The sequence below is a fragment of the Manacus candei genome, unplaced genomic scaffold, assembly GCF_025592945.1.
Source record: "Manacus candei isolate 608988 ecotype Guabito, Panama unplaced genomic scaffold, ASM2559294v1 h1tg000024l, whole genome shotgun sequence".
NCBI lineage: Eukaryota > Metazoa > Chordata > Aves > Passeriformes > Pipridae > Manacus > Manacus candei.
The window spans coordinates 1,734,440-1,759,394 of NW_026138072.1; the positions used below are offsets into that span (position 1 = coordinate 1,734,440).

Consider the following 24,955-nt stretch of genomic DNA (forward strand, 5'->3'; position numbering starts at 1 on the left):
TTTACTTCAAGGTATTTACTACTTCGGTTTTATTATTCTTATTTTAGTATGTATTGTGTATCTTCTCTCCATCTCAGAAGATACTTCTAAGGTACTTGGATCTTACAGGAGACACTCCTGCCCTTGACCCTTCTATAAAAAGATTTGTGTGGAACTCATAACACAAGGCCGCATCTATTGAGCTAAATTGTCTCTTTATTAGGAAAGCACCAACACCACACTTTTCAAAATTACTGGAATTTTATTTGCCTCAGGCTTATGACTTGCAACCAAAGACATTGTGCAAAGAAAGCAAAGATTAAGTACACTTTAGGGAAAAGGTGATAATCCACATTGGTAACATAGAAGATCAGTCTGATGAAAGAAGCCATACATTACACTATATAGATTGCAATATTCAATAGCATTTTTTAACCCAACTTTTTTAATAGAGGAAAAAAAAGTTAAGCAAAGTTTACAGTAGACATAAATCTGATACAATTCAAAAAGCATTTTTCTGAAGATCGTCAAGCGTAAAGTGGAAAAACGTATATGGGACAAGGTGGATGAAGGCTAACTATTGAACATTTATGAGCTATTAAACAAAGTTGCATATATGTACCACAGTGTAAAAAACGATACAGAACAAATTAGAAATTTGAAAACTGCCTGATGAAAAATAAAATAACCAGTGGCTTTTAATGACTTCTCCTGGTTATCAATGCTACAAAAGACTTTTAATTTTTCTGTCTTTCTGAGGCCACTGAAAAACACCTTATCAAATGATAAACCCAGGCACAATCAAATAATTACGAAGTCAAAACTAGCCTATAGAAATATACTAATATCCCCCATTTTCCATCAGAAGTTTTTTGTTGTTGTTGTTTTTTGAGGCCTATTTGGTCACAATATGTTACATTTTTTTTCTTTTTTACACCATGATATCATATGTTTGTCTGGCACTATCCTAAAGCTAATTTTTAGAGAATGAGAATACAGAAGCAACCCAATGTCTATTTGACAAAAAGAATTCACTGGGTGTAAAATAGAAGAAAAGAGGAGAGAAGGGGAAGGGGTCAGTTCTGCCAAGAAAATAAACCCTATGGATCACTCATCATCACTTCCGCTTGCTTCCGACTGGTCCTAGAGGTAAGAGACACAAGACAAGTCAGAAATTCTTTCCAGCTATTCTGTGGAATTTGTAAAAGAAGGAAAAAAAAAAGGAAGTACAGGGAAGAAAAAAGACAATTAAACTGACAAATCAAGATAGCCTTAAGAAAGCTACTATGTTATCTAGTAGTCCTGTTTCATGACACTTCAGCTAATTGCTGTAGACTCCTTTAGAGAAGGAAAGACAGAGAGAGTCAGGAAACACCAGCTCTTTCTTTCTATCCAGACATTTAAAAACAAGTGGGAACACATCTATTTTCATTTGCTGAAATAGTAGAAGCACCCACCAAAAAAACCCCCATCAAGCTATAAGCTTTTCATCTGTGGACAACAGCAAACAGACCATGAGACTTAAAGGTTCAAGGGATGTAGTAACAGCTTGAAGAAATAAGCTCCAAACTTCTTAGCCTTCTTGTCTTCCAGCACGGGGACCAGATCTCATAAGCACACCCAGATACAGTTAACACCCCCACCCAAATCTCTCAAGATGATCACTACAGATTAAACATGTGCTTAAGCATGAATAGTTGAGAATTCTGACAGCAAGCAGGACAGGGCAGAGATGCAATCACTGTAACCACTTCCACAGTCTCACTGAACAAAACTTACATTTTCATCTTGATCCTCATCACTATCATCATCACTCACGACAGGCTTGGCTTTTGCTCGGCTTTGCCTCTTCTTGCCTTTTCCTTTCTCCCGACTTTTTTCATCCTTCTTATTTAACTTGATTTTGACTTTCACTGATTTTGCTGCAAAAAGTTAACAGCAACATTAATGTAACTTTCACTTATCAACTTTTAAATGCTGTCTCTGGTCACAGAGATTCACCTCTGGTAGCAAGTTGGAAAGATATTCCCCTCCGACCTTATATGGACTGTGGAACAATGAAACAGAGAAATTTGCTTTGATTTCTCTACTTCTTGATAGTTTTAACAACAGCTTGTATTAAACTGTAAAGATTAACTTTAAGTTGACCATGTGCCCTTTCTTTTCATTCTCAGAATGCACAGTGTCTACAGGCAGTATATGGTCCTGTGAGAAGATACACATCTAAAAATACTTTCTTCCTTGGCCACAGAGATGTTTAGCCTTGGTACAAACATTGAGTCTTTTCTTTTATTTTAAACTACAGAAATGCTATCTGGAGGTGACCAGTAAATTTTGAGCTGACACCTCTTTTAAATTTCTGATTCCAGAATATCCGCTCATTTCCAAATGAGCTACTAAAGTTGCATGCTTTGCACATCCACGTGACACACTTGGAAGAGTAGCTCAGAGCCAAGTATTACAGCTTCTTCAACCAGAGAAAAGGTAGTCGGAGAGTTTGAGTCAATGTACTGGATGGTACAAAGTGCAACGAAGGGATCCCTGCTTTTCCACTTCATCATATTTCCAAGTCTGCAGGGACTGAATGAGTGTCCTGAAACAACTGGAGCTTCATTTAGTCCTTGTCACACTAAAGGGTATTTGCAACATCACGTGGTTCTCAACCAGCTGATGAACTCTGTATGTCGCACCATGCCCAAAGGTTGACCACCCCTGGAAAAAGATTGTCTCTGGCCCTTCCAGGTACTTCTATTTACAAATAACATGAACAGGACACAAAAGCTTTATAAACACTCACAGCCAGTCCACAAAGCACTTCCGTGATTTGTTTATGGCTTAAAAACAGTTTACTGTACTCTAAAAAGTACAGCCAGAAAATTCGGCTGAAAGACTTACACTGAATGTTAAAACAGAGCAGCAAACTTAGTAAGTAATTACTTCCACCACTGGAAAACAGAACCTTGCAATCAGTCTCCATGTAGAAATGGGAAAACCTTTCCTTCCACCTTCAGATACACTTTCTTTTCAGTATTTAGCAGGGGACTCACATTCTGATTCCGATTCTTCTTCTTCATCATCTTCTTCATCATCATTGCTTTCATCCTCACTTTCTTCTTCTTTGGCTATCTTCTGTCGCGCACTTTTGAACACAGACTGAAGAACAATGGAATCTTCATAGATCTACAGTAAAGATACAAATCTATGTCACAACTATAAAGTCAAGCAATATCAAAAATTCACAGCATACATCTTAATTTTCAGTGTAAACCTACACAGTACATGGCCTTTTCAAATACTGACTAAAAGTGCCTGTTACATGAATTGTACAAGAAAAGTCAACATTAATTCTTCATGCTCTCAATGAAGAAATTTGTCAGTAGTGAGCTGCAAACAACTGTTACAATGTATTACATATAAAATGTCCAGTTAGAATGTTTTTCTTATAATTTCTATTACCACGGGAGCTATTGTGATTTTCATTAGATCATAACAATCTTGAAAAACTACCAAAGGAACAGACTTCAGCAGTAAGAACCTTAATTAAAAAACAGGTTATATTCTAGCAATACAGTTGATAATGACAAATGGCTAACCCTCACATAATTATCTTTAGGGTTTTTTTCTGAAATCCAAAGTGGCTACAAGGAAAATAATTTATTCCAAGCAGCTCATTCTGTCCTTCCTCTCAGATCTAAGATGTCTGAAAAACAAAATCAGGGCTTGCTCTAAACCTAACGTGTTCAAACATTCTGTAGTTTCCAAAGTACATCAGATTTTCTCTTTAACATCAAGTATGAGGGGACTGTCAAGAGTGAGAGGACTTCTTTTGGCTTGTAACGCATTTCTCAGATTAACACACTAAAAATCTTCTTGTCTTGCTGAGTATCTTGTTCTTTGTAATCACCCAAACAAATGACAGTGTACAGTTTGTTTCGTAAAATACCAGAAGCCAAGCATTGGACAATTCAGCACTAAACAGTTAAGAATAGTTAATAGAAGAGTACAGACTCAAAGACTGCATTTAATTTTATCATCGTCAACAACCTCGGCTGTCATACTACTCCTTTGGCTAAATGACATACTTTCTTGTATAAAGGGACACTTGGTATTTGTAAAAAAGATAATAGGAGGATTTTTGGCTGCCATTATACAATCTGTATGTTAAACCTGATAAAATTGCTCCAATATTTTGTAGGTTCAATAAACCAAATTAGAAAAAGTTTGTTCAGAATACTTTACATGAAATATGCAATTCCCATTTTTCCCTTGATTGTCAAGTCCTTCTCAGAAAAACTGCCTCTCACTGTGGACTTTTCCCCATTCTGCAAGTGCTGCTGTACTTTTTGTTATGAGATGTTTGACTGCCCTTGATCATGGTAAAATATATATATAAAATTATATATAAATAAAACAATCATTAATGCCTTGGAAAGGCTGTTCTCATACTGTCTTATGACATTAGTGAGCTGTGAGACTCCAGAGCTTCCTTCCTCAAAGTCAAATAATAACTGACTTTCTCTTATAACTACTTCTTTTCAAGTCAGCTATTGAGAGAAGCCGCCAAGTTCCTCTGAGAACCATTTATTTTTAATATGAATAGGCCTAGAGTATTCAATTGTTCATAGGAATGGCTCTTTCAACTAACTTGCTGTTCTTTCTCAGACAAAACACTTTTCTAAGAAAAAAGAATTAAAGGCAATGTACAACATTGTACTTTTTTAATGCTGTTCACTACAGATTTAGGAAATAACTATGACCCAGACTTTCAAACAGAATTTCCCAAGTAAATTGAGGGGGGTTAAAAATTATTTTAACCTTCTTAATGTGGAATTATCTTTAATATTGATATCTCTTTTGATACACAAAAAATCCTGGAGCTGCTTCATGAAAAGCTGTGCAAATTTTATTATTTTGATGAAAATCCAAACCAAACAGCTTCCAAAAAATCCCTTCATAAAGGGAAAAGCAATGACAACAGAACTTCATGACAAATGACAACATTCATGACAAATATCTGTTTCAAGGGATATAAAGTATTTTTAACTATGCGTCTGTTTCATTCAACCATTACAACACAAAAAACTTTTCAAAACATTGAGGCTGCATTGAGGACAAGAGCCTTAACACATGAAGTCGCTCTATCCCTGAAAACCCCTCATAAGGTTCCATCTCAGATGTAACTGCTTTGCTTCAAGGAAAAGCAGCATCCATCATACCAAGAGAACACTTGAAGTCACTGTGTGCTTAAACAACTACCTCGATTAGCCCTTTGTTTTTGAGCGCATACACAACTAATCTAGTTTACTGATGTGAATTGGTATGTCAGAGCTAAGACCTGAACTACTAGAAAGAACACAGGGTAGCAAGGTAGCCCTGAAAACTGGAGGACTACTGCAGAAGTGTCCTGCAACTCAGGGGAAATAAAAATGAATGGTGTGAGAAATTCACAGAGGAAAAAATCCTAAAATAAAATCTTAGCTACATGTTTGTTATTTGGGCTTCATGTTATAAAAACTCTAGGTCAGGTAATTAATGTTGGTTCATTGGAACAGAAAATAATACTACAACACTGTGATATACGTTGAACTATTTCCAAACAGAGTAGCAATATCTACTAACAGTTCTATCTACTCAGGCTTACTGCCAATTTTACCACCTTTGTCTAACAAGAGACCAATTTCCCATGAGCAACTTCAGTCACTCTGATGAAAATAATTTTATTATTTTTCCCATTTCACTACTGATTTTTCTTTACCTCTTTTTACCTTTTCTATCAACTTTTACCATTTTCTGAAGTCTCAGCCACACTTTTTGGTATTAACTTTCCTTCACTTTTTTCCCCCACTTGTTATAATTAGATATTTATAGCTGTTTGACTGCTATATGACTAACAGTAGAGTGAAAATTTACATTTGGACATGTAACAAAACTTTGTCCCAAGCTTTCTACCATCATTAATTGTCTTACTGAGATACTTTCAGTTGCTTTATTTATGGTTGTTTTCATGTAACTGAAGACAGTAAAAATACCACACGTACAGAAAACATTTTTTGTCTCTAGATATCAAAAATAATAACAAAATTATGAGCTGTATCCACAATCCTAAATTGCATACTCATTTTTAATTCTCAAATTTTAATATAAACTCCTCAGTTCAGCTAAAGGAATCACTAATGTTTAGAAATTTGAAGGATGCATTAGTATGGGAAGCATCACCCTTCAGCTCACTTTTATTTAGGTTTCTGTTAACATCTTTTTTTTTTTCCTCTTGCACATTATGGGAGCTGTCTTCATGTTCTCTGTTTCAATTTAATACTGTATTTGCATTACACTTTTTGGACCTCGTCTATAAAAATAATCACCCAAGACTATGTTTCACGGTATGGTAAGAAAACTTTCTAGTTTCTCATCCAGATCTCGTTGTCTTTCCTTTTTGTTAGTATCCTTTTGTGTTAGTATCCTGTTCTGAATTCACACCACCAAGCCCATTCATGTGTGTACAACAACTATTTGAGATGAGTTTGCCTTCTAAACCTCTGAGACTCATCTGGGATTTATTATTATTGTCTCTAAAAACGGACACTGACTTTTCAACAATAAAAAAAAAAAATTGAAAAAAACCAGAGGGTTCAGAGGGTATAAAGCTTCATACACACATCTTTACTACTGGACAAACCTTGAATTTGTATCTTCCATTAGTAAAACTGAAGAGCTCACCATGAAGTATTTCTTCAACATCCTGTCCTAAGCTGTATTGTTACATCTGCTCCTTCTGTGATCCACTGTGATAAGCTGATGTATTACTCTACACACATCACCTTTTACCATGCATTCAAATAGTCTTACTGCAGTTTTAAAGTACACACAGAGCAGAAAAAACTGATCTCAGAATTAAAGTAAAAAACAATTTCTCTGCATACACACACTGCATCTGTGTCCAGTGAATTCTGGATGATTCTAACAATGTGGGCATTTTTTTCTATTTGATATAAGAATTAAACCATAGGGTTTATTTACAAAAATAATAATCAACAAGCACTAAAAACATTAGGTAGGGAAAACCTGTATGTTTAACAGAAATTAATTCATTCTGACCTGTGATCCCTCCAAGTTGAATGTCTGAGCATTGTGACACAGCAACATAACATCTTTCTCCAAGTCTCCAAGACTCCGATACTTATGGTTGCGAATTCTTTCCTGTTGCATTTATTGAGGAAATGAAGACAAGTATTGGTGTAGAAAGAAAAACAGCAGACAAGACACTGACTTAATATTTGATTCAACACATGAAAAGCTTTCTCTTTAAAAATTTTACCTAAGCATCAAAACAAGTATCTGTTTAAAACAAAGTCTTCGACCATGTTGTTAACATATTACTCAAAAAATGCATCAAGTTAACAAAGAAAAAAGAAGCAATTTTTACATGAACTGGAAGGGTTAAAAGGAAGAAAAATGGAGCTCTTTTGGTACAAGAAGTTCCAGTTTTTTCTTTCTAGCAAGGAAACAAAATAAGCTGGGACACAAATGAAAGTTATAGAATTATGATATCACTTAACATGCAACATGCTGCCTAAACCTCATCTACTAAACTGTGTTGGATCTGACCTGGCTGTTCCAAGATATGATGCTAGCTAGGGTCTAGAGGGGAAGCCATCCGAGGAGCAGCTGAGGTCACTTGGTCTGTTCAGCCTGGAGAAGAGGAGGCTGAGGGGAAACCTCATTGCAGTCTACAACCTCCTCGTGAGGGGAACCAGGAGGGGCAGGCACTGATCTCTTCTTTGTTGTGACCAGTGACAGGACCTGAAGGAATGGCCTGAAGCTGTGACAGGGGAGCTTTGGACTGGATATCAGGAAGAGGTTCTTCACCCAGCAGGTGTTTGGGCACTGGAACAGGTTCCCCAGGGAAGTGGTCCCAGCACCAAGTCGGACACAGTTCAAGAAGCATTTGGACAGTGTTCTCAGGCACACAGTGTGGTTCTTGGAGATGGTCCTGTGCAGGGCCAGGAGTTGGACTCAATGATCTTCGGGTCCCCCTTCCAACTCAAGATACCTATGATTCTATGATTTTAAATTTAGGGTTGACTGTGTTCCCTAGAACCACTAAATCTTCACAAACACAGTGTTTTCACCAAGTCAAAATCAAGTCTTTGCAAAAAAGGCACTAGATGTCATCTCTGAGAGTGCTGTGAGGGACCAGGAGTCAGAATGGGGAAAATCTCAGGAGTGGAAGGAGATGTGCAGCAGTTGAATGGACTTTGTGATACAGACTTTACAGTTATTATGTATATACACATTGTATGCTTCCCCAGAATTTATATTTCCCAGGCATGTCCTGGCCTGTCCACCTCCCTTCTCCTCTGTTTCTCTGCCGATTGGCTGGAGAAGCTGCAGAGAGGGGACAGCCTCCATTCGCCCCTTCTCTCCCCGGTTCCTCCACGTTCCTCCCTCTTTTGCCCGTGTCCCTATCCTGGTTTGCCCCCCCGCTTATCTGTCTCATGCTCCACCCTATGTTCTGGCCCTTTCCCCTCCCAAGCTGATAAAAGATAGCATACACGTGTGAATAAAGCATCCCACCTTTGTGTCCCATCCCCTCTTCCGACTGCGGCAGAGTGCCATTCATGTCACACTGCTACAGTTTGATTTGACTTTGAAATGACAGTGTTACACTGCAATATACACTAAACAAATTATTAAAAAGGTGTGTAACAATGTTTAAAATTAATGCTACAAATACAGGTACATGCAATACTCAGGTTGCCATTTTAAAGATGACTTTATGCCCACCTTTTTGTATAATAAAAACAAAAAGAGAAATCTCCACTTCCAAAAGCGGTTCCTACCTTTATCTTTTTGAAGTCAACTGGTTTTCTAATCAATTCATAATACTCTGGTAATTCTTTCCGAGATGGGAGTTGAATGAAGACTTCACTTAGCTGCCGTCCTGAACTGTTGAGAAAAACAAACCATAATGAAAAGAACTACTTCAACTTTCTCAAAAAGCACATAAGCACAAATAAAAACAAATAAAATCATTTTTTTTCAAATAATTAGAAACTGACCCCTGATTTTTAAATTTGATACAGATAATTAATTTACAATTCAAAAGTGTTGTCCTAAGTTATCATCATCATTCGAGATCATTATGTATAATAAGCTTTACAGAAGCGGGATCAGGATTTGATCAGAAGTGTCCCTTCTGTCACTCTTCAGTTTATCTTCTTCGTCATCACTTTATAGTTGGTTTTGTAATTCCTCACCATAGCATACCATTTGTTCATACTGATTTCCATTATACTATATGCTGACTGCTACTGGACTAACGAGACGTTAGTCTAGTTTTTCTATTAATTACTATAGGGTTTTTGGGAAGATCATTGCAACTATAGTGAAAATCACTACTGCAAATTGTACTCTTTCAGTCATCTGAAGTAAACTGATAGGTTATCTATAAAACTTTCATACTCCAGGAACATTGTCTATCACTTACAGGTGTTCAGAATTTCTAAGATTCCCATATTTCACATAGTTTATCCTTTTTTAATAGCCATTTTAACACTTTCAAGTTGAGGGTCTTTTTAAAATCTTCTTAATTGTGGTTTCCAATATAATACATGACTGTAAGTCACCTGGAGAGGAAATGTGTTGAAGGCACTTATGGACTTAGTTGTTTTGGTTTTTTTCCCCGTGTGCCTGTCATTTTTCTCACAAAGGAGCAGAAAAAAGCTCTGCTGTGAAGGATGGTAGTTCACCGCACATAGCATTCATGAGCATTTCCCAGTTCACATTGAAATGCTTCCTTCTCTCACAGCTACTCCAAAAACGCCCTGTTTTTCAGCTGCATCTTCAGATGGTAACTCAGGAATACCACAGAGTTGGGCAAGAAGGCTGCCAAGTCCTGGTCTCCGCCTGAGCTTCTCTCTCACAGTCATCCTCCAGAGTGCTGTAGGATCTTATGAGACACATTACACTAAAACTGAATTGAAAGTTAACTGAAGCAATTCTGCAGTGGAGGATAAGGATGATAAAAAGCTCATAACAGCTCTGCCCTTTATGGAAGTAATGAATGCTTACTATACCTTATGCATTTCTTAATGCCTGAAATAACACTAGAATTTGAGAAGGTACTATTTTTCTTATGTAACTGAGAGACTAATGAATAAGTAGGAATAAACAGATTTTTCTCATTTCCTAACTAGCTGGTGCTCACCTAATTCAAGATTTTTTATTGTTCTCCGCATAGTCCTGGGACAATGGTGCTCCTTGCATCAGAGAGGACAACAGCGTAAATGCTCTAACTGCAGACTGCTAATTAGTGTTGTTCCACCAATATCCTGGGCACCAACTAGCAGCTAGAATATTTTTTCATACAATTCAGACTGAGAAACCAAAAGCCTCTGTCTCATCCTGATAACTTTTGTCTGACTTGCAGCAGCAGAAGCCGCTCCCCTTGCCTGCTCATCAGTAACTCCTCGATCCCAGCAAGTTTACAGCACATGCCCGAGGGCACTCCGGGGTGTGTTGCTGCAGGGTGAGACAAGGTGGTGGGTGTACGGTGCATCTCAGCCAGGAAAGATGACAGTGAGGTCTACCCCAAAGAGCTCTTGGGATAGATACTCCAAGATGCCACTCACACCTCAGTGGTAGCTAGTAGCAATTTCACTCAAGAGATCTAATTTATTTGGGAAGCACCCTGTTACTGAAACAGAGCAAATCATAAAATGACAAGTCTTATTATTTCTCTCCTGCCAGCAAAGAATTGTGGAATTCTGGCCACTGCACCTGCCATCTTTGGTACAGAGTCACAAATTCATTAATTTCATACTTCTCCTGTCAAAGTGTTTATACTATGGATTTAAAGGCACCAATCTTGTTCATGACCTGTGTGACTGTCACGCCACATGACAGAACCTCTCTTCATCACAGACTGCCCTCTCAAAGTGAAACTGGAAGCAATACAAGGAAAAGCAATGTATTAAGTACACACTGCGCAACTGGCTAAATCAATGTGTTTCTATTTCTTTGCAAATTGAGGACCTTTTTTATTTTATTTCATTAATAGAGGGAAATGTTGAGCAGTCACAGCTGCAACTGAGATCAGCGAAATCTGTTCTGAACATATACAACACTAAGAACACCAGAAATCAGATCTCTGGTGCCCAAATGGTATCTTGAAATTTAAGTTCCTATTCTCCATTTGTAAAACGAGAATACAATGATGTGAAAGAGGCTCTATATCTGTGAAACATTCAGACTACTTATGATCATAAAAAAAAAGTCCAGGAGGAATTCAGCTATTCATTAAGTGATCAGTGCACAACTTATATATGCAAGGCACTGATCCTGAGGAAAAGCAAAGCAAAGCAGTATCCTGTTGCATCATTACACAGCACACTGTAATTTACCTTCCTGCACCTTTGCACAATTTGAATGGGGATTGGCTATGCACAAGGACTGAGTTATCAATGCTCTGTTTGAATCTCAGCAGCTTTAACAGAAATATCTATACGAGTAAAATTACTAAACCATTGAAGCTGGTGTTTCTTCAGTTGCAGTTCAGAATCTAATACCAAACAGAATGACTTCAGCATAAAGGAAACAGCTACTAATAAAATAATTTTGATCAAATTTTAAAACATGTTTAGTATATTTGTCCTATTGAAAGAGCTCTTGATGATTATAGCTTTTTATGTCATGGCTGTATTTTGTTCTCTTTTTATATACACACAATCACCTTCATACTGTATTTTATTTTAAAAATACAACAGTAATAAATTATTAAACAGCTATATTTTTTGGTACAGAACCAGCCAACTGTGATTTGTTCACACATTTTACTAACTAGGAATGTCAGAGAAAACCTTCCAGCTTTTGCTTGATATAATTAATTACTGAGAATCTTTTAAGGCAATGAAAGCAAAAGCACTAAGGGCATGAAATACACAACAGATAGAACACTAGAGTATGATTTTGTCTACTCAGATCAATAATAGCTTATTCTATCCTTTTTATAGAACCTACTCTCACAAAGAAGTACTATTTATCTTACACTCTCTTTGTATATGTGCATCCATACTATAAAAAAATGTGATCTTTTCTAACATAATCTCAAACTGCTGTGTTGCAGATACAGTAGGAGAAAATTGGTAACTATTAATACAACTCTGATTTTAATCCTTGTCCCCGCTTATGTAATTAGAAAATAATAACCACAACAACTACCACATAGAAATCATGCGCAGTAAAAATCACTTATGGTTGCCTAGCAACTACCAGGCTATGTGCTGAAAGGAAGAAGGACCAGAATAAATTAAAAGACCTGACTGCAAAAGAACTGAGTGACAGTTCACTGCTACTGCATCAGTTTACCATGCTAGTCCTGTGTTTGCTCATGTTAAAAATACTTGCATGCTGTGCAAGTTAAAAAATCATTAAGAAATACTTCTCATTTAAAAAATATTTTTGGTTAGAAAAATATTTGTGCTCAGTGTTTCGATTTTCTCTCATTTTTGTCAAACTGCTAACAAGGTGCATACCAGCATATAATTCTACCTGTTTAGTCAGTATTATCTTCAGTGAAATGAAATGCAGGAACGTCATTTGTACAAGGCTCTTTTTGTATTTATTTTCCCTAGCAGTATTTGGCCAGAAATAAGCTGCCACAGACCTGACAGAAGTATTAGTACTCTTTCTCCTTTGAAATCAAAAGGAGAGACAACTATGAAGGTGAAACTTCAACATGTTCTTGTACTTCTGGCAAATTTCAAACTTTTAACAATACTGAAATTCAATTTTGAGTGGGTAGAATGAAGCGTTCTGCACCCTTGCCCGAATGCTCACAATCAGAACCATGGTTTGGTAAGTACAACTTTAAATCAAATGCAACTCACAAGAATGCTATTTAAAAAAAAAAACAAACGAGTGTGGGAGAGGAGAATTAGAAGAGCTGACATAGTGAGGTGGTTCCTTGCTATTTAACAACAACAGTAAACCAGCTATGTAGGGAGATTACTAATTTTCATTAAATGTACTTAATGGTTCTTTTTTGGAACTGACTGCAGTAATACATGGTGGACTTGTCCCCATCATTGAATGGAAGTGGACAAAAATGTTAAACATATAATTTCTGGGTATGACATATGGCTATGTACTCCATAACCTGGGCTTGGCTATAAATAAGAATTATTTACTTTGTGTGTTTGAATATCCAAGAGTATCAGTTGGCATAATTAATTATTCATTAGATTAGTGATGGCTAATTATACTGCTCTTCATTTTACAACAGTTAAAAACTGGCAACTTGAGAAAACAGCTGAAAATAGTCTGAATAAAATCCATTTCACATACAGGAAAAATACTCTCTCCCTGAGCTATGTCATCAAAATTAGAGTACTATGGGCACAAATTTAAACATGTTGGCTTTAATGATGCAGTGATCAAAATGCTAAGCACCACAGACAAGGGCAGCCTCTTGCCAAGCAGGAAAAAGGCACAACTCCATCTTCCAATTTTCTTATCAGCTTTATTAAAATGCAGTCAACAGCTACCCAATACTGGGAGGAGGCTTTGTGAAGTTAACCAGTACACCATGCAAGTCCTTACTTTAAATCTATGAACAGAGCAAACAGTAAGCAGAGCACAAATGAAAATCACTCTGTATGACATAGAGCTATCAGCATCCTGGGACTCCTGAGTTCAGCTGTTGCTATTTAAGCAAAGCTAATGCAAACTAGGGGTAGCATCAAACTGACACCTAGACAGGAAACATCAAACTCTGAGGCAAGGCAGAAGAGAACAGTGGGTTTGTTAGGAAGCTGAATGATTACAAGCTATGAATCACAGATTCACAAAGTTGGTTAGGTTGAAAAAGACTGCTAATATCATCCAGTTCAACCATTAACCCAGCACTGCCAAGTCTACCAGTACACCATGTCCCTATGTGCCACATCCACATGATTTTTCAACACTCTGGGGATAGTGACTTAACTACTTCCCTGGGCAGCCTGTTCCAATGCCAGACCATCCTTTCAATGAAGTTTTTCCCAGTATCCAATCTAAACCTCCCTGCGGCAACCTGAGGCCATTTCCTTTTGTTCTCTTACTTGTTACCAGGCAGAAGAGGCTGTCCCCACCTCACAACCATCTCCTTTCAGGTAGTTGTAGAAAGTGCTAACATCCCCCCTTCAGCCTTCTTTTCTCCAGTCTAAACAACCACAGCTCTCTCAGCTGCTCCTCAACAGATTTGTGCTCCAGATACTTCATCAGCTCTGTTGCCCTTCTCTGGACATACTACAGCACCTTAGTATCCTTCTGGGAGTGAGTGGCCCAAAATTGAACACAGGATTCCAGGTGTGGCCTCACCAGTGCTGACAGTCCATGAGGTCGATCCAGTCCTGCTGGAACGAAGTATCATTCATTTTCTCCACTTAATTTTAACAATCGGAAAAAGTAAGTAACACTTAACAGTTTGTCTTCCTCTGAAATAAAACTTCAAAAGAGGAAAAAGATTGTTTGGGAGACTAAGTCTGCATGTGCATAATGAAAACTCAGCAGCTGGGGCTCAAATTTGGCATACGAAAAATGTAAATTTTTTTGTAAAAAAAATCCAGTAAAATTGTTCCTGCTTTCAAGCATTTTACTGGACATGTAAACTACTTTTTGTGTGCCAAACTGATTTGGTGATGCCATGCAACAGGACAAGAGGCAATGGGCAGAAACTGATGCACAGGAGGTTCTACTTGAACATGAGGAAGAACTTTACTGTGCAGGTGATTGAGCACTGGAACAGACTGTTCAGAGAGGTTGTGGAGTCTCTCTCACTGAAGATATTCCAGAACCATCTGGAAGCAATTCTGGCCATGTGCTCTAAGATGACCCTGCCTGAGCAGGGAAGTTGAACCAGATGATCCACTACAGTCCCTTCTAATCTGGCCCATTTTGTGATTCTGTGATCTTGCTTTTTGAAAGCATAACATAAATATTACACATATGAGTCTACAATAATTGTTTCTATTTTAGAGGGAAGGAAAGACAGATTAAAAGCATCGGAACTGGAAAAACATGTGACAATAATGCTGGACTGATGCATTCCAACTTGCTCTCTTCTAAAAAGGTGTTTTACACTGCAAGATTACAACAAGTTACAGGGCCGTAGAGGCACCTAAATCTTAGTTTAAGAAATAACTGCAACAAAATCTCAGATTAATATGTATTATTGCAAAAGCAGTCTGCAAAGATGATGCACATGCTTTGTTTCGGAGAATTGGGATCAATGTGTAACTGGAAAGGTGCTTCCAGGACCTTCAACCTAAGGTCTTGGTATTGTAAATAATCGTATGTAAGTTTTTCAATCAAGGATCCAAGGCTAAATCTACTTAGTTATTTCTGTCCCACTACTTCATATGGAAAGGTTCCACAACTTTTAATTAATAACTCGTATGAACTAAGGAATGCTTATATATGCTCATATATAAGCATTGCTTATATATGCTCATATATTGTGGCCACCATCCTGTATTTTTACATATTTCTAGACTCTTCTTGTGTTTAGGCTTCCTTTCTTTTCAGTGAATTTACTGAGAGCAATCATCTTCCCCTCTCAAGATTGTGCTATGTTTGGATAAACAAACCAACCTGTTTCCTCTTGCAAGGCTCTCCCATGCTACTTATCACTGAAATAATTATTTACACTTGTCACAGTGTAAACTCATCTTTTTTGAAAGGAAAAGCATTCAAGCACTATGTACAGCAACTGAGAAGCATTAACAGTATCACATACAAGGACACACACTTATAATGAGTATTTCCACATCCACACAGGCAATAGTGTCTGTGTGAAGCTCCTATCTTCTTATGGCTGGACAATACTGATGGATTGTAGTTGGCTTTGATCAGTAATTTCTCTGCCCAGGTAATTATTTTTCTTTCAGTTCCACTTGAACTGATACTTGAACCAAAAGAGAAGTTCCCTATTTTAAGTCTGTAAGTACCATATAATGCACTCTGAGGTACTGTATTTCATGCCATTTCTTTTACTCCAGACTTAACTGTGTCCAGTCTGCTGTGAGTATCATGCCAATATTGATATTATAACATTTTAGATTTTGGCTAGGACATTCCTCATTTAATAAATATAATAAATACATTGTGATGTAAGCCAACACCAATGATTGAAGAACTTTTGTGGTATCTTCTTTCCAGTTTAACAGCTCCTTTTTTAACAGTGCCTTCAATTATATATTTTTGCTTGTTTTCACTCAGATTAGTGAGCTTACTCATTATCTACTCTTTCTTTCATATTAGCTTATAATTTTCCTGTGGTATCCTAAAAAGTGCTTTACCAAACTCACAGAATCATAGAATGGTTTGGGTTGGAAGGGACCTTTGAAGATAAACTAGTTCAACTTCCCTGCTGTGGGTAGGCAGGGACATCTTTCACTAGATCAGATGACTAGAAGTCAGAGCATGCTGACCATATCTTCTCTCTTACTTCTGCTTCATTACAAACCTATTCTCCATTCTAAACGATTAAGATGAAACCTAGACTAATTCAGCTTTATCTATGACAGCAAAGCAGTACAGAAGAGTAAAAAAGGATCTGCATCTGTAAGTACTGCTCTGTATCTACAGCTGGCATGTTTTATGGTTTGATACTGAAAACTGAGTAATAAAAGCACAGGTGCCCTTTAAAAAGTGACTTCAGTAGTGATTTTTATTTAATGATTTGGAGCATAAACCCTACAGTTCTTCAGACTGAGGTATCACTATCTGTTTCCAGTTAACAAGGACAAATATACAGATAAGATAAAGAAATGCCTATCAACACGAAGAAAAGCTTGAAGCACATCTCCCAACACTGGAATCCAAAGCAAAACAGGCTGAAAGATGCAAGTATAGTCAACTTGACAAGGACCTCAACAACTCTCACACCAAAGGCATCTAAAAAGTCCAAGTCGTACATTTTCACAGCGCCTTGCATCTTTGTACTTCTTCTCTTTTTTAACTATTTTCTTTATTATATGGGACACACCTCAGGTACCATAATTTCAGGAAACTAATGCTGGCTGCCGGTCAAAAGTCAAATCTCACTGCAGTTTTCTCTCCTTCAGTATATTCCTAGCTCTCTAGAAAGATCCAAAGAAAATCAGCTTTTACTTAAAAATTGCTCTCTAAGAACTATTAAACACATTGTCAACGTAATGTTCATTAAAATTTGGGGATTCATGATGGGAATAAAAGGAAATAGCTGAGTTGCTACACTGCACTGCATAAGAAAAAAATCTAAATAAAAGGTTGAAATTGCACTGATGACACAACAAAGATAAACAGCAAACCAACCTAAATGCTAACTTCCACTCTCGCGTGGAGTTCTTTAATTCAGCTTTACAAATACCTGGATAACTATCTCTGAATTTCCTTTTCAGACAATCATATGCTGTATTTCTCTACACTGAACATTTACCTCAAATGTTGCTAATATGTCTGTTTAAACGCATTTTGACCTTTACATAATAATCGTGTGGTTCAAACTTCAATTTCCTAGAGCTTATTGTTTGTATTGTTGTAACCTTTAGCTTTCCTTGACATAGACAACCCAGCCTATCTTTTTGGATGGTTCTTAAATAAGGAAGGAAAGGATGATACTTGTCCCCAGCTGCCTACAACAGAAGTCAAGTAAGTACTAGACAGTTAGGAAAGCACTGGAGAATCCTTCCCTGCAGCAACATTATACAGCATTGCCACAGAAAAGCAGCCAACTGGTACTCCAGATTTTTGTGAGCACCACAGATTTTAATTTTCTTTTAAAGAAAGATTTTAATAAGAACAGAGAAGTCGTTCTGTATTTACAAGGATGTACTTCTGTATTTCTCAAAAGTAAGGGAAAACATGAGCTAAAGCATGTAGAGGCTTATTAGTTTAGTAATCTATTCCTTTGATTCTTTTGCATGCTGCCCTTTAAACTACAACAAAACTTACTAAAGATTGTAGAATTGGTTTTGGCAAAGTAACTCAGGCCAAAGTCAGTAAGATTTTGGATAGGTATCACTGGACCACCTTTTGGGACACAATCAGTTCTCCATAGTCTGAATCAGCCCTCTGGACTTATCATGAAGAAAAGATGAATCATCTATTAGCACTGAAAATTTTAGCTAAAGACAAAGATGACTTCAAGCATTCAAATACTAAATACAAGAAAACCCATTTTTTTTCCCCAGATGAAGCTCATGGCCTACTTTTCTTCCAATTAACCTGTCCCTCTATACTTGCCCCAATTGCTTTCACACACACAAAAGCCCAGAGCTGAACAAACATGAACCCCCAACCAAGCTGAGGGGTTCCAACACCTAAAATCCACTTAATTCTGAAGCGGCAAATCCTGAAAATAGTAATTGAACTCTAAAGCAAAGTTAGCTCCAAAGAGTTTTAAGACGTTGTCATTTCCTGATGCCTAAATGTGCAATTCTGTTCTGTCCCAGCTTTCACAGGATTGAGTCGTTTGATGTTAGCTCACAAAAAAATCAGAATGCAGAAACTTGGAACTCCTCTGTATAGCTCATAGCACTGAATACCTCACTTTAACAGGCATCTTTAATTCCTTACAGAATAGAGCTTCATACAGTTTTTAAATTGGAAACAATCTGTCTTGCATAGATGTGGGCTCCTGGGAGAGGGAACAGTATGCCTTGTAACTACATAATAGATCAGTGGTTAATTTTTTTGACAGAAATCAAATAGGAACTTCCTGGGGCACAAACGTCAGGCAAAAATCTTTAACCTCCCCAGTAACTATCAGTTACTATCAGTAGCTATCCCCTACTGGAGGCTAGCAGAAGTAACTTCGCTTGCTATTTTAAAAGTGAGAAATAGGCATCCTGATAAGAAGTGCTTGGCTTCAGGACAAGGCTCAAGGCCGAGAATGCAAAATCCTTGCAGCCCTGACTGGAATACCTGAACTTAAACACACCTCCCTTCTCAGCTATTTTATTAGTTGGGAGTCACAGCCAACTAAATACACTGAGATGGTAGTCAGCTTCCTCCTCATCATATTTGTTGCTGTGAATGCTGTTCCAACAAACTTTAGGATGTACTCTAGACAGAGCCCACAGATCTCAGAAAGGTTCACTGTAACAGTTACGTGCCAAAAGACTCATGCATCACAGTAGTGTGTGCTTCGCCAAGTACCACAGAAGTCACCCTTGTACAGGTAGAGCCAGAATAGTAGCTACAAAAAAGGGCAAAGTGCAAGTTGCCATTTAAAGTCACAAACGGAAAGTTGTTTACAGGTAAAAATTACTTTGTTACATCTACGCAGGTCACCTAATGCAAACACTTCTTGACTTTCTCTGAATGCATTTATTATTAATTTAGTTTACAAAAGGTGCTTATATGATTTAAGTAATTCACTGTATAGTAAAGATGGGACAAGCACATGAGAAGGATCTACTGATTTTTGACAGATAGAAGCTGAGTTAAAATATAACTTTCTCAATCAAGTTTGACTCAAAGATGTTATGAACTAATTCTCAATTTCTTCCCCATGAAGTACAGATGTTTTCGATCTGAAAACTTGCAAAACAGAAGTCTTCAGATGGCATTTCAGATCAGAAGGAATATTTTTTTCCTGAGGTCCAGCTATCTAGCATTTTTTTAAGCTGAAAATAGGAATTGCTTGACAAACAAGAATCCATCTCTTCTGTGGAGAACATATTATGCTCAATAGTTCTGTACTTTTTCTTTTGGCAGCTCTGACACTCCTGATACGTACCCTAGGCATTCTGGGCAGTCTTTCAGGTCATGGTGAGACCCATGTAAACTTGCATTGATAGCCATGTCTTTGAAAAGATTAATCTCAACACATGCTGCACCACTACATTGAACGAAAATCCCACTCAAGTTAAATGTTCTTAAGTACACCTTCTGAGCAGAATGACTTTACTCCTAAGCAGAAACTCTATGCTTACTTTTTGTAATTGTGTTTCAACAACTTTCTATCAGATGAGTCTTAAAATATCCTAAGTCTGAGACTTCCAGTATCAGGCCCTAAGTGGAATTATTTATCTGAAAAGCTGTGTCAGCAAGTCCTTCTGAAGATGAAAAAAATGAAACTGTTATAAAACACACAGATCGATATCGGCAGAGAGGGAGAGAGGACATGCAATAGATAGAGACCGTCTCTAAGCTCACCTATCCTTGTAGTTTATCACAGTATCAATGATAGCATTCATTTGTTTTGTCAGTTTAGGTGGGTTGGGTGACAACTTCTCTGCAGGAGGTCTGCCTCTTCTTTTCTTTGCTTTCTCTCCATCCTCCTTCCCAGAATCTTTGTCCACATTTCTTCGTCTCTTCCGTTTTTTAAGCCGAACTTCCTCTTCCATTTCTTCCAAATTGCCGTCTTCAATTGCCTGACAACCATGGATTCAAAAAGTATGATTTTTAAACAAAACAGATATTGCAAAGGTAAAAAACTGTATTTAAAACCAACCACAACAAAACCCAATGCAACTCCAGAGGATGCCGATAATTCAACTCAAAATGTTCAGTTTATTTATAAACAGGCATACAAGAAACTGAGTTGCTGGCAACCAAAGAGACACTGAACATTAATTTGTCCTTAGAATCCCACTGTCCTTTCTCTAAATAGGTGCATTTTTCATCTGAACCTTGAATTCCGCACCAAATCACAGCCTGTGGTACTGTCTCAGTAAGTGTACAACAAACATTAATTTTTTCATATCAGTGTTAGTTCTGGGTTATATAGTTCCATGTCAAACAGACTTTGGTATCACATGTTTCAAACGGGATAATCTAAATTGTGCTTAGCTCCCAAAGCCAACTCACACACAATTCTTTGTGCATACAAACAACACAGAGATACTTCATGCAGCAACAACTCAACTTCTCTTCCAAATGTTTTAAGCAACTTTTGAATGGACTGTTAAAACCATCTCTAAAATGTATCATTTTCTTCTAGAATAGTAACCAGGAGGTAGGCAGAAGCACTGACAGTACAGCATTTACTGTAAAAAGCACTCGCAACACAGGAATGAAAAAAAACCCACCCCAAAAACCAAACTGCACACATAGTCACAGACATTGAACACTTGTTTCAATTACCTGGATGTATGCTTTTAACCAGACACAGCAGCTCTACGCAGAGGGATAAAAAAATTGCTACGAAAAACCAAACTAGGAATAAAGGGAACCTGTTCACATACACTGTCAGATCCATGTTATAAAGCAAGAAGCTGAACTTTTCTTGATTTGAAAAAGCCAACAAAAGAAAAGAAATAAAAAATACCAGATCATAAGAGAATTGAAATAAAAATTAAACAAAAAATCTTAAAATTAAGGCTTTCTGATTAATGCTTTCATATAACTGATGTTGATATTTGTTGCTTTTGCCTCAATATTGCCTTGAGTACATGCAAATGCTAATCAATCCTTTCTTGCAGCTGAAAGAGCTCTAATCCTAAAGCAATTACCTTCATTTCTCCACAGCATCAAACATGGCTAATATTTATGATCATGTGAGTACAACAATCAATATTAAAAAGTGATTACAACCCAGACGTAATTTTTCTCAACTGTGTACAATGTCTCTTCAAAAACATTTCGTGAACAAAACCTAATGCACAACACAAAACAACCTGGCATGTTAAAAATACCAGTGGGATTTTGAAATCTGTTTCCTATGCATCCTCCGATGTGCAAATCCACAGAACAAACACAAACGCAGAATCCTTAGAGACAGCCTGAAACTAGGCCTTAATAATCAAAAGACAATTTACATCATGCTTCCACAGCGTTCAGATAAACACTATGGAGGCTTGAGATCTAATGAGTTATGAAGAAAAGAGAAGGAAAAAAAAAAACCTGCACACAAATTTCATTAATATTCATCTGGATAAAGCAGGACATGCGCTATAAACCACTGAGGCTAACAAAGATTAAGAAAAGGAAATTTCTCGGCATATCTTGGAAGCTACAAAAGCTAATAATAAATACAGTATGCAAGGCTGTCAACAGTTAATGTCACTGCTCTCCTCAAGCACTCAGTTGTACACTGAAACACGGAGAACACTGACTTTTGATGTGTTACACACCTACACATGCCTGTGATGTAGTTCTACTGAATCTTCAAGACGGCAATGAAAAAGGATATTTACCTTACCACTATCAGCAGGCCGGCTATCGGAAATCACAGTTAGTGGGGATAAAATTAACAAGCCAGCAAAGCAGCGAGCTGCTAGTCTCTTCATCAGCTGATCAGGAAAAAAAAGAGAGCTGGGGAAAGGCTATGTTTTCATATACAAGTAATTTTATTTTACTGAAAATTTAATACTGAAAGGATTGTGGATACTGAAATCTGCTGTTTCATTCTACCTACTACAAGGCCCGAAGCCTTCCTCCTTCAGCCTGCTTTTTAATATTGACAACTACTTATCATATTTCTCCCCTTATTATTCCAGGCATTCAAGTTAGATCTTTAGCTGAGCAGTTACTGATTCTTGTTAGCATTTTAGTAATTACAGCACAGTTAGAAAATTTCATGTATGATTTGAAAACTGAAATAGGTTGCATGCATTTTAAAGATGCATTTATTACAGAAAATGTATTCCTATTGCTTTGCAGTGAACAGATCAGCTTTGGTTACTGAAACTGACAAAAAAATATATTCTCATTTACAAAAAATTAGAAAAAAAAACCCTAAACCAAACCAAGTTATCATTCTGTTAACTTTGGTAGCATTTTGTTGTCCTTCACAAAACTGGTGTTCGCTTAACTACAATGTTTTTATATTTCTGCTTGCTTGACAGATTTTCTACCACCAAAAAAATTCACAGTGGTCCTGTCACCACAGAGTTTACTAACATCTCATTTTAGAATTCTGCATAAAATTCTTGCTTGGAGTAGGCAATATTTTTGAAAATAAATATTCACAAAAAGAAAAGATAAAAGTGAAAAACATTGTGTTTTGTGGTTTTTTGGGGGTTTTTTTGGTTTTTTTTGTTTTTTTTTTTTTTTTTGTGTATGTGTGTGGGTTTTTTTGTTGTTTTTTTTTTTAATATTATATATAGCTATGTAGTAAAGACAAATGATAAAAATAAAACCCAAGTCAAGTAACTTATACTTCTGCACTCTTAAAATTAGTAACTAGCAGGCAGTAAATTAATTCTTAGCAAACTACAGATCTGCAAACAGATGTTAAACTTTCAACTGAACCAGTAATGTATCAGTTTATACTAAGCTTTCAAAACTTCTATGCGTGAATGTAAACTCGGACAGTTTTCCTTAATTTAAGGCTTTAGTGATCCCACTTGAAAATCAGTGTGACATTACTAGAAGTACAAAAATGTGGCTATTATGACTCTCAACATTAGTTGTCAAGTGGTAGATTTGTATTTTGTATATAAACAGTAATATTTAAAACTAAACCTGTATGATTTATTCTGCCTCAAAAGATGGCTTAAAACCGTACCACATAAATGAATTATCACCAGACAGATTAATGATTTGTGCATATGTCTACACATATGATCTAAGCATGTGTGTATTAGCAACGAAATATTTATTAAGCTAATTCATCTGACTGAGCTCTTTGTTAGAAAAGCTTACTTTTCTAGGGCTTAAGTGCTACACCAAAGACAATGCCCTTCCAAACCTTTATCAGTATGATAATGATACAAATCCCAGGCACAAATCTCCAGTTCCTGACAGATTATGGGCTGTGTGAGAGTGCAAAATAACACAGACATCTCCCATGCTCAAACGCCTCTGGATTAGTGAGGTGAACAGCAAGGGAGTCAAGGAAAATGGTACACAAATAAAAATTTAACACTTTCCTTCCCTTTAGGAAACTGGACAAAACACTACAAAAAATATTTGGAAACCTCATTTTCTTGGAAGAAACCTGTAAAAATTTAATGTCAAATTTTGCAAGTTGCTGAGCGCCTCACGAAAGGCAAATACACCTTAGAGGACCCCACGTTAAGTTCCATTCTGACAAAACCTTCTTGCTTTTCTGACTCTCTCTTACTGCTGTAATCTAGTCCATGCACATGAAACAATTTCATTGCTAAAGAGGTAAGAGTGCGCTGGCTTCTCGGGACACCGGAACTTTAAGAAAGAGCACGCTGATCACGGATTAAGGAAATTAAACTGTGTTCCTCCAAAAAGAAGCCCCCACCTCCTAAGCACAAAAATGTATTTGTAAGGAGGCAAGTAGAAGTTACTTCTGAGACAGTCTGCCTTCCTATTGCTGCTTGCAATTATGTTTTTCCCTTGAGAAAGGAAAATAGCTGTTTTGAGGTGAAAGTATTCTTAGTGAATATGGATACACTACATGAGAACCACAGAAACAAAGTAAGGATGAAATGCAAACTGTTTTGTTTCTCCATTTGAAGGTCAGGACATTACAGATGTATTCTTAACTTCTTCTGGAGAGCATGACACAGCACCATGACTGAACACCTTTTCAATTCAGAATTATAGACTCAAACAAGCACTAAGAGCTACAGCTCTGAGTTTTGTTTCAGGACTACCTTCTGCAAGTCAACAATTGAGTAGGCCTTATATTAGTTTTAATATAATTTCACAGGAAGCCTTATATTAATTTTAATATAATTTCACTCAAGTGTGATCACAGAGTGAATCAATGGAGGTGCTCATCTTAAAATAAAAATCAGTTTTGCTGTCCAAGCCTGTCTCATTTAGATGGCACAACACTGTAATATATAATTATTTTTCCTTTGATTTCTCACAGTATGGTTGTGAGAAAGCTGAGGCACAGTGGAAGCTACTGCTACCACTTACAGTCAAGGAAACTGGACACATAAACCAGAAGTAGCAGGGAGCCATGTAATAAGTCTGACTGATGCTGCTTAGACAAAATGGGAAACAGGACATGAGACCTATTCCTGTGTCCCTCTCCAATTTTATCATAATGAGAACATTTAGAGAACTTGCCCCTTCCCTTCAA

At 37.0% G+C, this 24,955-nt stretch overlaps 1 protein-coding gene across 6 annotated transcripts in view; it reads right to left on the minus strand.

The window, feature by feature from the left end:
- Nucleotides 1-221: 221 nt before the first annotated feature.
- The window catches only part of SMARCA2 (SWI/SNF related, matrix associated, actin dependent regulator of chromatin, subfamily a, member 2), a 117,850-nt gene continuing 93,116 nt past the window's right edge, over nt 222-24,955 (minus strand). For 5 of the 6 annotated variants that reach the window (XM_051788432.1, XM_051788435.1, XM_051788433.1 and 2 more), the window contains 6 exons: nt 20,161-20,378; nt 8,820-8,925; nt 7,075-7,176; nt 3,027-3,159; nt 1,759-1,901; nt 222-1,122 (listed from right to left, as the gene is read on the minus strand). In XM_051788432.1, the coding sequence (XP_051644392.1) occupies nt 1,087-1,122; nt 1,759-1,901; nt 3,027-3,159; nt 7,075-7,176; nt 8,820-8,925; nt 20,161-20,378 (738 nt within the window). In that variant the 3' untranslated portion in view covers nt 222-1,086. Of the gene's footprint in view, nt 1,123-1,282; nt 1,902-3,026; nt 3,160-7,074; nt 7,177-8,819; nt 8,926-20,160; nt 20,379-24,955 lie in introns of those variants that run through there. The other variant, XM_051788434.1, reaches the window with a different exon arrangement.